At 37.2% G+C, this 12,645-nt stretch overlaps 1 protein-coding gene across 7 annotated transcripts in view; it reads left to right on the forward strand.

Moving 5' to 3' along the window:
- The window catches only part of DGKH (diacylglycerol kinase eta), a 191,033-nt gene that overhangs the window by 144,671 nt on the left and 33,717 nt on the right, over positions 1–12,645 (forward strand). For 6 of the 7 annotated variants that reach the window (XR_009697561.1, XM_061171182.1, XM_061171179.1 and 3 more), the window contains 6 exons: positions 353–463; positions 606–702; positions 6,353–6,460; positions 8,838–8,951; positions 9,204–9,338; positions 10,521–10,684. Coding sequence is in view for 5 of the 7 variants with exons in the window: in XM_061171182.1 (XP_061027165.1) it covers positions 353–463; positions 606–702; positions 6,353–6,460; positions 8,838–8,951; positions 9,204–9,338; positions 10,521–10,684 (729 nt within the window). In the remaining 2 variants the exon portion in view is untranslated. Of the gene's footprint in view, positions 1–352; positions 464–605; positions 703–6,352; positions 6,461–8,837; positions 8,952–9,203; positions 9,339–10,520; positions 10,685–12,342; positions 12,590–12,645 lie in introns of all 7 variants that reach the window. The other variant, XR_009697562.1, reaches the window with a different exon arrangement.

Below are 12,645 nucleotides of genomic sequence, written 5' to 3' on the forward strand. Positions count from 1 at the left end.
AAAAGAGGACTATTGGCATCTGACTGCAAGGCCCTCCCATTTGTGTGTGTAGTGAGGGGCTTATGTAGGAAGTAGAAGAACTAAGATTTTGTTTCAATTAATAGAAAAGCATTACCATGACTCTGTCTCTGCTTTGCCCTGCCCACCATCGCTTTACATCACATGTACCGAAAATCACAGACATGTACTGGGGTCGTGCGCGTGGCATATGAATAGGAAATGACTCCTGCTAAGCTTTCCTCTCTTCTATAAGAAATGGAGGCTTGAATGGTGTTAAGTGCTACTTTGTGTGCAAATTGTAATTGTTGTTAGGAACCTGAAATTGACTTTTATGTACTTTTCCTTATTATAGAGATGGATATTCAGAAAAATGTGTCATGAACAATTACTTTGGGATTGGATTAGATGCAAAAATTTCATTAGAATTTAATAATAAGAGAGAGGAGCACCCTGAGAAATGCAGGTAATTTTGGTAATAGCAATAATGTAATTACGCAAAGGCAATTTTACTTTAATTTCGTTTATTACCTCTTTTGCTCTCTCTGCCTTTCAAGAGTAAATAAATAATAGTTATACTGAAATTCTCTGCCAACATTTATTTTCAGGAGCCGAACTAAAAACTTGATGTGGTATGGAGTCCTTGGAACCCGGGAGTTATTACAGAGATCATACAAGAATTTGGAACAGAGAGTTCAACTTGAGGTAAGTTCACCTAGAAGTAAAGACATTTCAGATTATCTTACTTTCCAAAAATAAAAGATTTATTTGTGGAGCTGATTTGGCCTCAGTTTCTCTTGAATAGTGTTTAAACACTTGAGGGGAAAAAAATGAACATGGTTATCAACTTTACACCAAAGGAGGTATAGACACTGGATATGCGTGACACAATTACCATTGTCATTAGATCCTGAAATTTGGATGTTCCTATGGAATTGCGGTGCTCTGTGAAATGGTAGGGCCATGGGAGTACATATATATGGGATAGCATTTTTTTTTAAGACGTTTTTTGATGTGGACCATTTTTAAAGTCTTTATTGAATTTGTTACTATATTGCTTCTGTTTTTTAAGTTTTGGTTTTTTGGCCCAGAGGCATGTGGGATCTTAGCTCCCCGACCAGGGATCAAACCTGCACCCCCTGCATTGGAAGGCGAAGTCTTAACCACTGGACCTCCAGGGAGGTCCCCAGGATAGCATTTTAAACAGATTTTTCCATTTTAAGTTTCCAAATTCTGACCCAATTCTATTATGCCTGAAGTTTCACAAATCCCTGAAAATATCATAGTAAATAGAACCTTTTAATTTAAATGTATTTTTTTGTTTTAATTATCTCTAACAAGTTACTTAAAAGAGATTTTGAGCATTTAAACTTTTTAGTATTTTTAAACTAATTTAAATAGTAAATTAAGGACAGCAAAAGTTACTTAATCTCTGATTAACAGGAAAAAGAAAATTGGGGACATGACTCTGAAAAGTCTACTACTTTCTTAGCATATTATTTTCTTTCACCTTTGATCCAGGGCTCACTGTTTATGCTGATAAGCATGTCTTTCCTATCTTGTATCTTTTTATAACTAGATATTTTAAATTGAGGTATAGACTGCATACAGAAAAGTATGCAAATCTTAAGTTGACAACTCAGTGTGTTAAACAGGACGTTTTTATTTTAGGTGTTATCTTGATAGTGGAACGTGGCCTATCAAGAGGTGCCTGGCTCATTCATTATCAACTAAATGTCCTAGTAAAGATAAGCCTGTTCTACCTTCCACTCTAGAGCATAACTGCATGATCAGCTGGTTTGATTTATCATTGCTTGTAAAATTAAGATAGATGTTACTGGCTGAAAAGGTACAAAATGAGGAAGGCTCACACTTAGTAAACACTATCCTTGGCAGCCCCATCCGTTACTCAACTTGGGTTCTAGCCTATGGATTGTACTGTAATCATTCATTTTCTTTATTCATGTCCCCTAGTCAGCCACACTCTCCTTAAGGACAGGTAGGAAGTTGTGTTCATCTTTGTTATCCCCTTTGTCTTGCACAGTTCCTGGCCCTGACATGAGAGGGAAATAGGCAAATGATCATTTTACCCTAATTTGTTAAGCGCTGTCATCAAGACCCATAGCTGGGCATCTTTAAGATTTAGGGAACTATCTGGAATCAGAATGACTCCATTGCCTTTATTTCTGGAAGAGCCTTCAGCTTTTCAGAAGTACTACTTCTGTCCTTTTTTATTGGTGGTCCAAATTCTGAACAATATCCTACACGGCTGCTTTGTAATCTCCATTTAGCAGAGGTTCTTAACACTTTGTGAGCTGTGGACCCCTTTGGCATGCTAGTGAAACTATGGGCCCCTTCTTAGAATATTATTTTTAAAGCATTAGTTAAATATATATACATACATAAGAAAATAATATTGAAATAAATTAACGAAATATTTTTAAAGTGTTATAGAGTATTATATGTGTTTCTTCATTGCCACATAAAATGACAAACATCTAACAGCATATATAATAAGTACCATACTTTTGAAGTAATGATGAACATAGATCTTAAAAGATATCTGAAACATCTGTAATATGGTAGAAAACATCTGTTTCTAATGGTGATGAAGTCACAGGTATTGCTAATATGTGGTTTGCTATCTACATTTATAATTGAGTGCAATGCTAAATTTCAGAGGTTGCTGACCATAAGAGATATGTTTTTACCATTCCAGTTAACAGACCCCTGAATCTATCTGAATCTATCCACAGATAAACATCTAACATTTAACATAGACGTTTATGTTGAATGATTAAAAGGAAAGTAAATTTAGTAAAACAAGATAAATGAAAACATGTTAATATACACAAAAGGTAAAGTAGAAAAATTAGAGAATTCTTTGCCAGAGTTAAAAATAAACAAACAAAACACCTGCTACCCCTGAGGACTATGGAAGGTCCGTTGTTTAAAAATTCATTTCCCTGATGCCGGATCACTTGGGATAAAGGTAGAGAAGAAGACCCAAGGCTTGGGAAACTCTGCCCAGAAAGGTCCCTTTCAGCAGGTGGCAGTTGTTAGCAAAAAAACCTCTTAACTCTTTGCTCAGAAGTTTTCCTTTCCCTGTTGTGTCATATGGAAGAAGTCGTGTCTTGACTTTGTGCAGAAGAAAGACTTTAACCTTGGTTTCTCCATCTGCAAAATGGATAAAATAATGCTTTTGTGCAGAATCATAATTCATCGAGCTAATGCTCAAGAAATCACAGTCTAAGCTGAAAAGAATTATGCAAATATAAACCCTGTTTTCAAGCCACATAAACAGTGAATCTGATACATACCGGAGTTTTAGAACATTTGAGTAAGGTTTATAATCCTCTCTACAATCATGGGAATGCCAGAAATGCAGAATAACATTGTAACATCAAATTTTCCTAGTTTTAGAGTAGAAACACCTTTGACCTATGAATGAAAACTGTCGTTAAGATTCAAATTTTTTTCTTAAGGATGACTTTTTTGTCCAAATATACCTAATTTACATGTATCTCGCAGCTTGTTCTGTTTTTTAAGTGAAATAATGATCAAATACTGTTTTGAGTCCTTTAAATACTAAGATACATGAAAGAAAAAAACAATGTTCACCTGTAATCTATAATGAAATACATGATAACAAATAGTTGTTTAATTCATGTTTTTTGTAATTTTACATATTTCCATAATCTCATAACAGATGTCTCCATAATTTGTTAAATTCGGCTTGTTATATAATAGTACTATCTATCTTTGTTTAGTTCATTCAATAATAATTATTATAGCTGCATTTTAAGTCATGTTATAATAATTGAAGTTTCCTAAATGCTTCCTATCAATACAAATCACCTTTAATTCTTAAACTTTATGAGGTAGTTATTTTCATTCTTTATGAGGTGGGTATTATTAGTTATTTCAGAAGCATGAAGTCACTTGCCTAACTAAAATCAAACAGTTGATAACTGGAGAAGCCAAAGTTTCAACTCCAATGTTTTTTCCCCATAAAACATTAATTTGTAATTATGACTGAAGAAAGACATTTACTGACTCCTTACTATGTGTTTTAGATGCTTTCCTGTCTCTTACCTTATTGGCCACACTATCTGGACTAGGTATGGCAAAATGAGGCTCTGAAAGTTTAAGGCACTTGCCCAAATAAGTGACAGAATTCAAAACAGGCCCACTATCTTCCCACTACACCACATTGTCTAGTGAAAGGAGCAGAAAAAGCAGACACTAATCAGAAAAAAAAAAAGTGTAGCTGCAGTTTTAAAGCATTTTGCCACATTATGAACCACAAGTGGAAATGTGGGGAGATAGAGAAGACTATAAAAGAACGTAACACTACTGAAGTTACTTCCAAATATGAGAGAAACAGTTGAGTCAGGTGACCTTAATTTATTGAATCTGTACTGCTCATATTTTCCCTATGAGACTCTATGAAATGGATATTAAGCTCTTAACCCTGGGTGTTTTGCCTAATGCATATATATTAAATTCAGCAAAGTATATGGAATTTCTGACAGTTTTCATCTTTTTCCATATTATGCTTGCAAATAGTGTATCCATTATAAAATCTTTAAGGACTGCTCTGAATTTTTTTTTTAATATGCCTTTTATATTTACAGAGATAGCATTTTTTCCATTTCCTTTGTTAGCCATATGACTTTTTTCTAAAGCACACAAAGATATTTGTTCAATTTCTGGGTTCAGAAAAAAGTTTATTATTCAACTAAATACTTTCATTTAACAAATACACATTGATCACCAGTTATGTGCCAGGAATGGCCCTAGGTGCCTAGATACAGTGTGGACCTTGGAATGTGTTTTCATGTAAAAGGTTGTAAAAACACCTGTAAGGGTTAGTGTTAGGAAGTATTCTCAGTTATTTAAACTATTTGAAAAGTGGGTTCAGACCGGATTCTCATTTGTTCTAAAGGTTGAAGATAATTTTCATTGGGCATTAAAATGCAATTTTTATAAAATTATGTTAATTATTTTTTAATTTGGGAATTACTTAATGAAAATATAGCATCTGTTTTAAGTATGACATCTGCAAACTCCTCTCTTAAAAATGAAGGCTTAAACTTTCTATTTGGTAAGAATTTACTCATATGTCATATGTAATTACTTTGCCAGCTATGTGATATTGTATGTTTCTTTTAATTTAAGTGGTAATTCATTTTCATTTACGTGATTAATTAGAAGGCATGGAGTGTAAAGTGCTTTCTGACATACATGTTTTTTCCTTAAAAAGCGCAGTCTTGAGTTCAGCCAGTCACCAGTTAGTTACAGAGCACAAACTACCAGAGAGTGTGAGAGGTGCTAGGTGAGATGGTTAGGAGCCAGAGTTTACCCTCAAAGAGCCTGCTTTCAGTGTTTAAAGTAAGAACAAAGATGACTATGATGCAATTAAGAATATCTTAAGTGACTTGGGAGAGACTCATGAAAAGTACTGCCTGATTTTGGAGGAAAGAAGAGGTAAAACATTTGTTTTCTTTTTCTTTTTTTGGTGTATAATTGACATACAACATTATATTACTTTCAGCTGTACAAGATAATGATTCAATATTTTATATATATTACAAAATGATCACCACAGTAAGTCTAGTTAATAAATATCACCATACACAGTTACAGAATTTTTTTTCTTGTGATGAGAACTTTTAAGATCCATTTTCTTAGCAACCTTCACATATTCAATAGAGTATTATTAACTGTGGTCACCATGCTGTACTTTACATTTCAATGACCTATTTATCTTATAACTAGAAGTTTCTACCTTTTGATTCCCTTCACCCATTTTGCCCACCCCTTACCCCCTTGCCCCTGGCAACCATCAAGCTGTTCTCTGTATCTATGAGCTTATTTTTACTTGTTTGTTTGCTTTGTTTTTAGATTCCACATATAAGTGAGATCGTACAGTATTTGTCTTTTTCTATCTAACTTATTTCACTTAGCATAATGCCCTCAAGCCAATCCATGTTGTTGCAAATGGCAAGATTTCCTTGTTTTTCATGGTTGAGTAATAGTCCATTTATATATATATCACAAGTTTATAATATCACGTTTTTAATCTATTCATCTGTCAGTGGACACTTCGGTTGTTTTGTAAAACATTTTTTTCAACTTGGTTTTCTGTAACAACTTCAGCTATAATTATTTACCCTTTTAAAATTTTTAAATTAAAACAATAAGATAAAGGCAATGTGTAGGAATATATTTACAGGAAAGCAAACATTATGCACACACTTTCCTCCATCGTCCTTTGTCGTTGGTATTCTAGTATCTTCCAAACTTGTGGTTTTGCTCTTTTTATCTGACCTCTAAGCTTTTGACCTTACAGTGTGATGGGCAGTATATTCCTCTCCCCAGTCTGCAAGGGATAGCAGTGTTGAACATTCCCAGCTACGCCGGAGGCACTAACTTTTGGGGTGGAACTAAAGAAGATGATGTAAGTATTTCCTTGCTCTTTCTAGAAGCTGCCCACATTCCTTGGCTCATGGTCCCTTCCTCCATCTTCAAAGCCAACAAAGTTAGTTGAGTCCTTGTCACGTTGCTTTGCTCTGATCTCTTCTTCTGCCTCCCTCTTCCACTTCCAGGGATCTTTGTGATTACACTGGGCCTACCCAGATCATCCAGCGTAATCTCCCCATCTCAAGGTCCCTAATTTAATCACATCTGCAAAGTCTCTTTTGCCATGTAAGGTAACATTCACAGGTTCCAGGGATTAGGACATGGACATTTTGGACGGCAGGGAGGAGAATATTATTCTGCCTACCAAAATACCTTTCTATACCTTTAATTTTCCAGATTTATATTATTATTATTATTTTTATTTTTAAAAATGTCAAAGAGCTCATTTGGCCATTGAGGTTTAGGGCTATTTTTGTTTTTATACTTTCCTGTATTAAAAAAGAAAAAAACACAACCTAAGAAATGCATTTGTTCTAGGGACTTCCCTGGTGACGCAGTGGTTAAGAATCCACCTGCCAATGCAGGGGACACGGGTTCGAGCCCTGGTCTGGGAAGATCCCACCCTTAGAGCAACTAAGCCTGTGCGCCACAACTACTGAGGCCCGCGCACTCTAGGGCCTGCGTGCTGCAACTACGGAGCCTGCATGCTGCGACTACTGAAGCCTGCACTCCTAGAGCCCGTGCTTCGCAACAAGAGAAGCCACCACAATGAGAAGCCCACGCACCAAAAAAAAAAGAAAAAAAAAGAAATGCATTTGTCCTAAAGATAATGAGAGAAGGCACAATTATGAAAGTATATATAACAATAAAAATGAGAAGTTTACCATGATCTTTTTTTTTTTTTAATTTTATTTGTTTATTTATTTATTTATTTATGGCTGTGTTGGGTCTTCGTTTCTGTGGGAGGGCTTTCTCTAGTTGCGGCAAGTGGAGGCCACTCTTCATCGCGGTGCGCGGGCCTCTCACTATCGTGGCCTCTCTTGTTGTGGAGCACAGGCTCCAGACGCGCAGGCTCAGCAATTGTGGCTCATGGGCCTAGTCGCTCCGCGGCATGTGGGATCTTCCCAGACCAGGGCTCAAACCCGTGTCCCCTGCATTGGCAGGCAGATTCTCAACCACTGCGCCACCAGGGAAGCCCTACCATGATCTTTGAAGAGTCACATACACTGAATGATAAGCCCTTTGATTTGAAGCTCGTGATGTAGTGGTTCCCACTGAACAAATTTCTCAGGGCTCTTAAATGTGCAGGTAGGGATTAAAGTATAAAATAAATTGGAAAGTTTTTTTTATTTTCATAATGTGAATATATTCCAATCCTATTAGAGTATAAAAATTTAAATTAACCAATTATTTGTCAGCCCATCATCACTCTTAAATATTTTAAGGAGAAGAAATCGGTGAGATTAAGATAAATAAAGATAGGCAGACAGGATACTGAGAGCTTCACATTCATAACTTAATACCTCAATTTTTATCTAAATTTTATCAGTGAAGAAACTGACACAAAGTTCACACAGTTCATAAGTAGAAGAGACAGGGTTTAAAACCAGGCAGTCTGATAACGAAAAGTTCCCAAATTTGTGTCCTGATATTTTCAGTAAAAATTTTAATTATGATACTACTTTATACTGAATATTTTTTCAGAGGCATAATTATTTATGTTATAGTAAAAGAGAATGTAAAAGGAACAAAGTAATACAGCTGAAATTTAAAATTTTTAGGTTTAGTTGATTTTGTGAAAATGCATTTAACATCAAAGCAAAGTAAGCCCACGTGTTTTCATCCTTTGAGATTTCTTTTCATGTTCTCAAATGCGCTAAAAAGTTGTTGTAGATATAAAGCACATACGCACATTGCTTGTAACACCTTGAAAGATTTCCCTTAGAACATATCAAGTGAACTGGATCATAATTCGCATGTTTATTAGCTTTAACTTTATGAAATCTGCATCACCTTTTGAAATTTTGAAGTTTCCTAAAATTGCATGCATCATTTTATCAAGATATCTGAGTTAGTATGAATAGGTATTTAATACATCTTATATCAAGATGAATTATTTGGAAATATATTAGTTCATTGGTCCTACAAGTGCTTTATAAGAGGGGCGTGGAGTATTTTATCTGTGTGGGTTTTAAAACATTTTTATTGTGTTTGTTTATTTTAAGCTATGTTCAGTGATTTTTTTTTTTTTGTCCTTGGATTATCATTTCATAATAATATTTACTTACCTTTCTGCTAATGGTTTTTATAAGTTTTTAAAAATATGTCTGTTGCAGAGTTTACATTGCTTGAAGTGCCACTTCACCTAAACCTTAACTTTATCAATGGAAGTGTAATGTCGGTTTTTCTTTCAGATATTTGCTGCACCATCATTTGATGACAAGATCCTGGAAGTCGTTGCAATATTTGATAGCGTGCAAATGGCAGTTTCAAGGGTCATTAAACTGCAACACCATCGAATAGCCCAGGTTGGTGTCTCTACTCAAACCTGACTTCACTATTTGGGCCACTGAGAAAGCTATTCCAAATGACTCCTACACTGTATATTCATCTGTAAAATAATGGACTTTTTTGTCATGTCGGTTGTTACCGTGTCATCCTAAGTGGTAAAAGCATAACATTCCATTCCACAGAAGGGATTAGAAGTCAAGTTTGAATACAAGACTGAGTGTCAGCTTCTCAGGATGATTTGTACTCTAAAATAACTTGTTTTATTTCAGTGCCGTACAGTAAAAATCACTATATTTGGTGATGAGGGAGTCCCAGTGCAGGTGGATGGCGAAGCATGGGTTCAGCCTCCAGGGATTATCAAAATTGTGCACAAAAACAGAGCTCAGATGCTCACAAGGGACAGGGTATGTAACAAAAAAAAATTCTTCTAAATTTTCCTTTAAAAAAAATCTTGAATTGTTATGAAAAATAGAAACCAAGGGAAAAGATTTAAATTGTCTTTTAAGTCTGACATTTAGATCATCGTGTTTTAAAATATGAACAAATATTTATTTAGTTCTTAAAATAATTAGCTTATTTTTTTAGGTTTAGAGAAAAATTGAGCCGAAACTACAGAGAATTCTGATTCTATTCCCACATACCTCCTCACCTCCCTATTCCCCTATTATATTCCCCTAGTATGTTCCCCTTAACATCTTGCTTTGGTGTGATACATTTATTACAGCTGATGAGCCACTATTGATACATTATTATTAACTAAAATAGTAGTTTACATTACTCTTTGTGTTCTACGTTCTATAGGTTTTGACAAATGTACAATCACTTGTCCTCCACCTACCCATCCTCTCTTATCCCAACCCTGGCAACCCCATCTTTTTACTGTCTTTATAGTTTTGCCTTTTCCAAAATCTGTATTTTTTTTGAAATTATATTTTATTTTTGGCTGCGTTGAGTCTTTGTTGCTGTGCGCGGGCTTTCTCTAGTTGCAGCAAGCGGGGACTACTCTTCATTGTGGTGTGCAGGCTTCTCATTGCGGTGGCTTCTCTTGTTGCAGAGCACGGGCTCTAGGTGCTCTAGGCACACAGGCTTCAGTAGTTGCAGTGGGTGGGCTGGCTCAGTAGTTGCAGCACGTGGGCTTAGTTGCTCCACGGCATGTGGGATCTTCCTGGACCAGGGATCAAACCCCTGTCCCCTGCGTTGGCAGGCGGATTCTTAACCACTGCACCACCAGGGAAGTCCCCAGAATATGTATTCTTAATTAAGGTCACACCCATAACAAATAAGGCTGCAATATCCATCCTGTCTGTTACGCATATACTAGTAAATATTGAAGCATAAATTGAAGCTGTCTTTTTTTAAACTTTCCAGTCATATAATCATCGTCATCAATTACATTACTTTTTATTAGTTGCAATGCACTAGAAAACTTTAAAATATCTTTTTTGTACTTATGATGTATTTAACAAGGTGTTAGATTAGGGAAAACAATAGTAATTTCAAAGTCATTCATGTACTATCTAAATACACATTTATTTGGGCCTCGGAGCTCTAAACTAACAATTCATTGCAATATTGATTTTAAATAGGCCTTTGAAAGTACTCTGAAATCTTGGGAAGATAAGCAGAAGTGTGATTCTGGTAAACCAGTTCTTCGAACGCATTTGTACATCCAGCATGCAGTTGACCTGGCGACAGAAGAGGTGTCTCAGATGCAGCTGTGCTCACAGGCCGCAGAGGAACTCATCACCAGGTATCGAAGTCCTGTGAACCTTGGGGGCTGTGAGAACACTGGTCGTGGCCAATTTTGGTTTTTGTATTTTTTTTTTAATAACTTTATTTATTTTGTTTATTTATTTTTGGCTGCGTTGGGTCTTCGCTGCTGCGCACGGGCTTTCTCTAGTTGCGGCGAGCGGGGGCTACTCTTCGTTGCGGTGCGTGGGCTTCTCATTGCGGTGGCTTCTCTTGTTGCAGAGCACGGGCTCTAGGTGCGCGGGCTTCAGTAGTTGTGGCTCACGGGCTTAGTTGCTCTGAGGCATGTGGGATCTTACCGGACCAGGGCTCAAACCCGTGTCCCCTGCACTGGCAGGCGGATTCTTAACCACTGCGCCACCAGGGAAGCCTGGTTTTTGTAGTTTTAATACATCATTGCAGTTGTTTGGGGTATCTAGAAGGGATGCCTTTCCCCTCCTTCTTCATTTGCTGCCTCATTTATGCCTTAGTAATCACTGTTTTTTTTCATCAGCTCCCCTCCAACACACACGTGCACAGACCTGTGTTCTCCACAGGCCAGATCTCTGACTTCCTGAAACACGATGGAGAACTCGCCTAATGAACCCTGTCGTTATTTATATATATATATATATACACACACACATATATATATATAATTTATATATATTATATATAACCCTTCCATTATTATTTCCCCAGTTTACACATAATCTTTACACTATACTGCTCACTTATATGGTGCCTCATAGTTATTAAGTGTTTATGGGAGGTAGAAGGAAATGCAAACATGAACCATGCAAAAACAACAAAAAAAGTCAGGGGGTGGACGTGGGAAGAGTCCAAGAGTCAGTTTCTGGCAGACGTATCACAGAGTTTGTGAGACCACAGAAATTAATTTTAGGAGACAGAAGGAGAAGATAAAAATAATAAGTTCTGTGAATGCAGAATGGATAAAAATCACTATGACCAGGGGCAGACTTCAGGGGGGAGGAGGGACCGTGGGCAAGTTTCTTATCTCCTCCTCACCTAAATCTTATCAACCAAATGGGGATACAAGCTGCCTGACCAGGTCACTGTGAAGGTTAAGTGAGACCCACCATGTGAAGTGCTTATTAGCACAGCACGTCTGGTGTATTCAGTGTTCTGAGCATGGTCACTCTTATATTTTTCCCACACCTTCACCTGGTCACTGATCAAACTGTTGAAATAGAAAAGAAGGAAAGGGGCTTCCCTGGTGGTGCAGTGGTTAAGAACCCGCCTGCCGATGCAGGGGACACAGGTTCGAGCTCTGGTCCGGGAAGATCCCACATGCCACGGAGCAACTAAGTCCGTGAGCCACAACTACTGAGCCCACGTGCCACACCTACTGAAGCCGTCACGCCTAGAGCCCATGCACCACAACGAAGAGTAGCCCCTGCTCGCCACAACTAGAGAAAGTCCACACGCAGCAATGAAGACCCAATGCAGCCAAAAATTAATTAATTAATTAACTAATTTAAGAAAGAAAAGTGAAGGTTGACCAGATTTGCTTTTGGTCTACCTAGTTTGATTCCCCATCTGTCTTTATAAATTTTGCAAATGATGAAAATCAGGCTGACTCATTAATTTTCACCATGTATTCATTCAATATTCAACAAATAATTTTGAGCCTCTTCTGTGTGCCAACCATCATATTAGGCACTGGGATGCCACGATGACTGCAGTCCCTCTTCATAATTTGCTGGCGGAGTAGTAGGAGGGAGACGTGTGGCCAAAGATCTGTCACAGGTCACACTGTGGGCACTGTGGATGCACAGAGGAGGCCAGAGGCAGTGAGGGAGGCCTGCCTGGAGGAAGTGACTTCTCAGCCTAGTCTTGAAAGAAGAATAAGAGAAGGAGTAATCTAAGAATGGGAGCCAGCCTGGATAATAAAACCCAGAGGAGTGTGAGTGCATGGTACTTTTAGGAAATCTCAGGGTGTTTGGAGTGACTGAAATGTTA

The sequence above is a fragment of the Eubalaena glacialis genome, chromosome 16 (assembly GCF_028564815.1).
Source record: "Eubalaena glacialis isolate mEubGla1 chromosome 16, mEubGla1.1.hap2.+ XY, whole genome shotgun sequence".
In the NCBI taxonomy this organism is placed as follows: Eukaryota; Metazoa; Chordata; class Mammalia; order Artiodactyla; family Balaenidae; genus Eubalaena; species Eubalaena glacialis.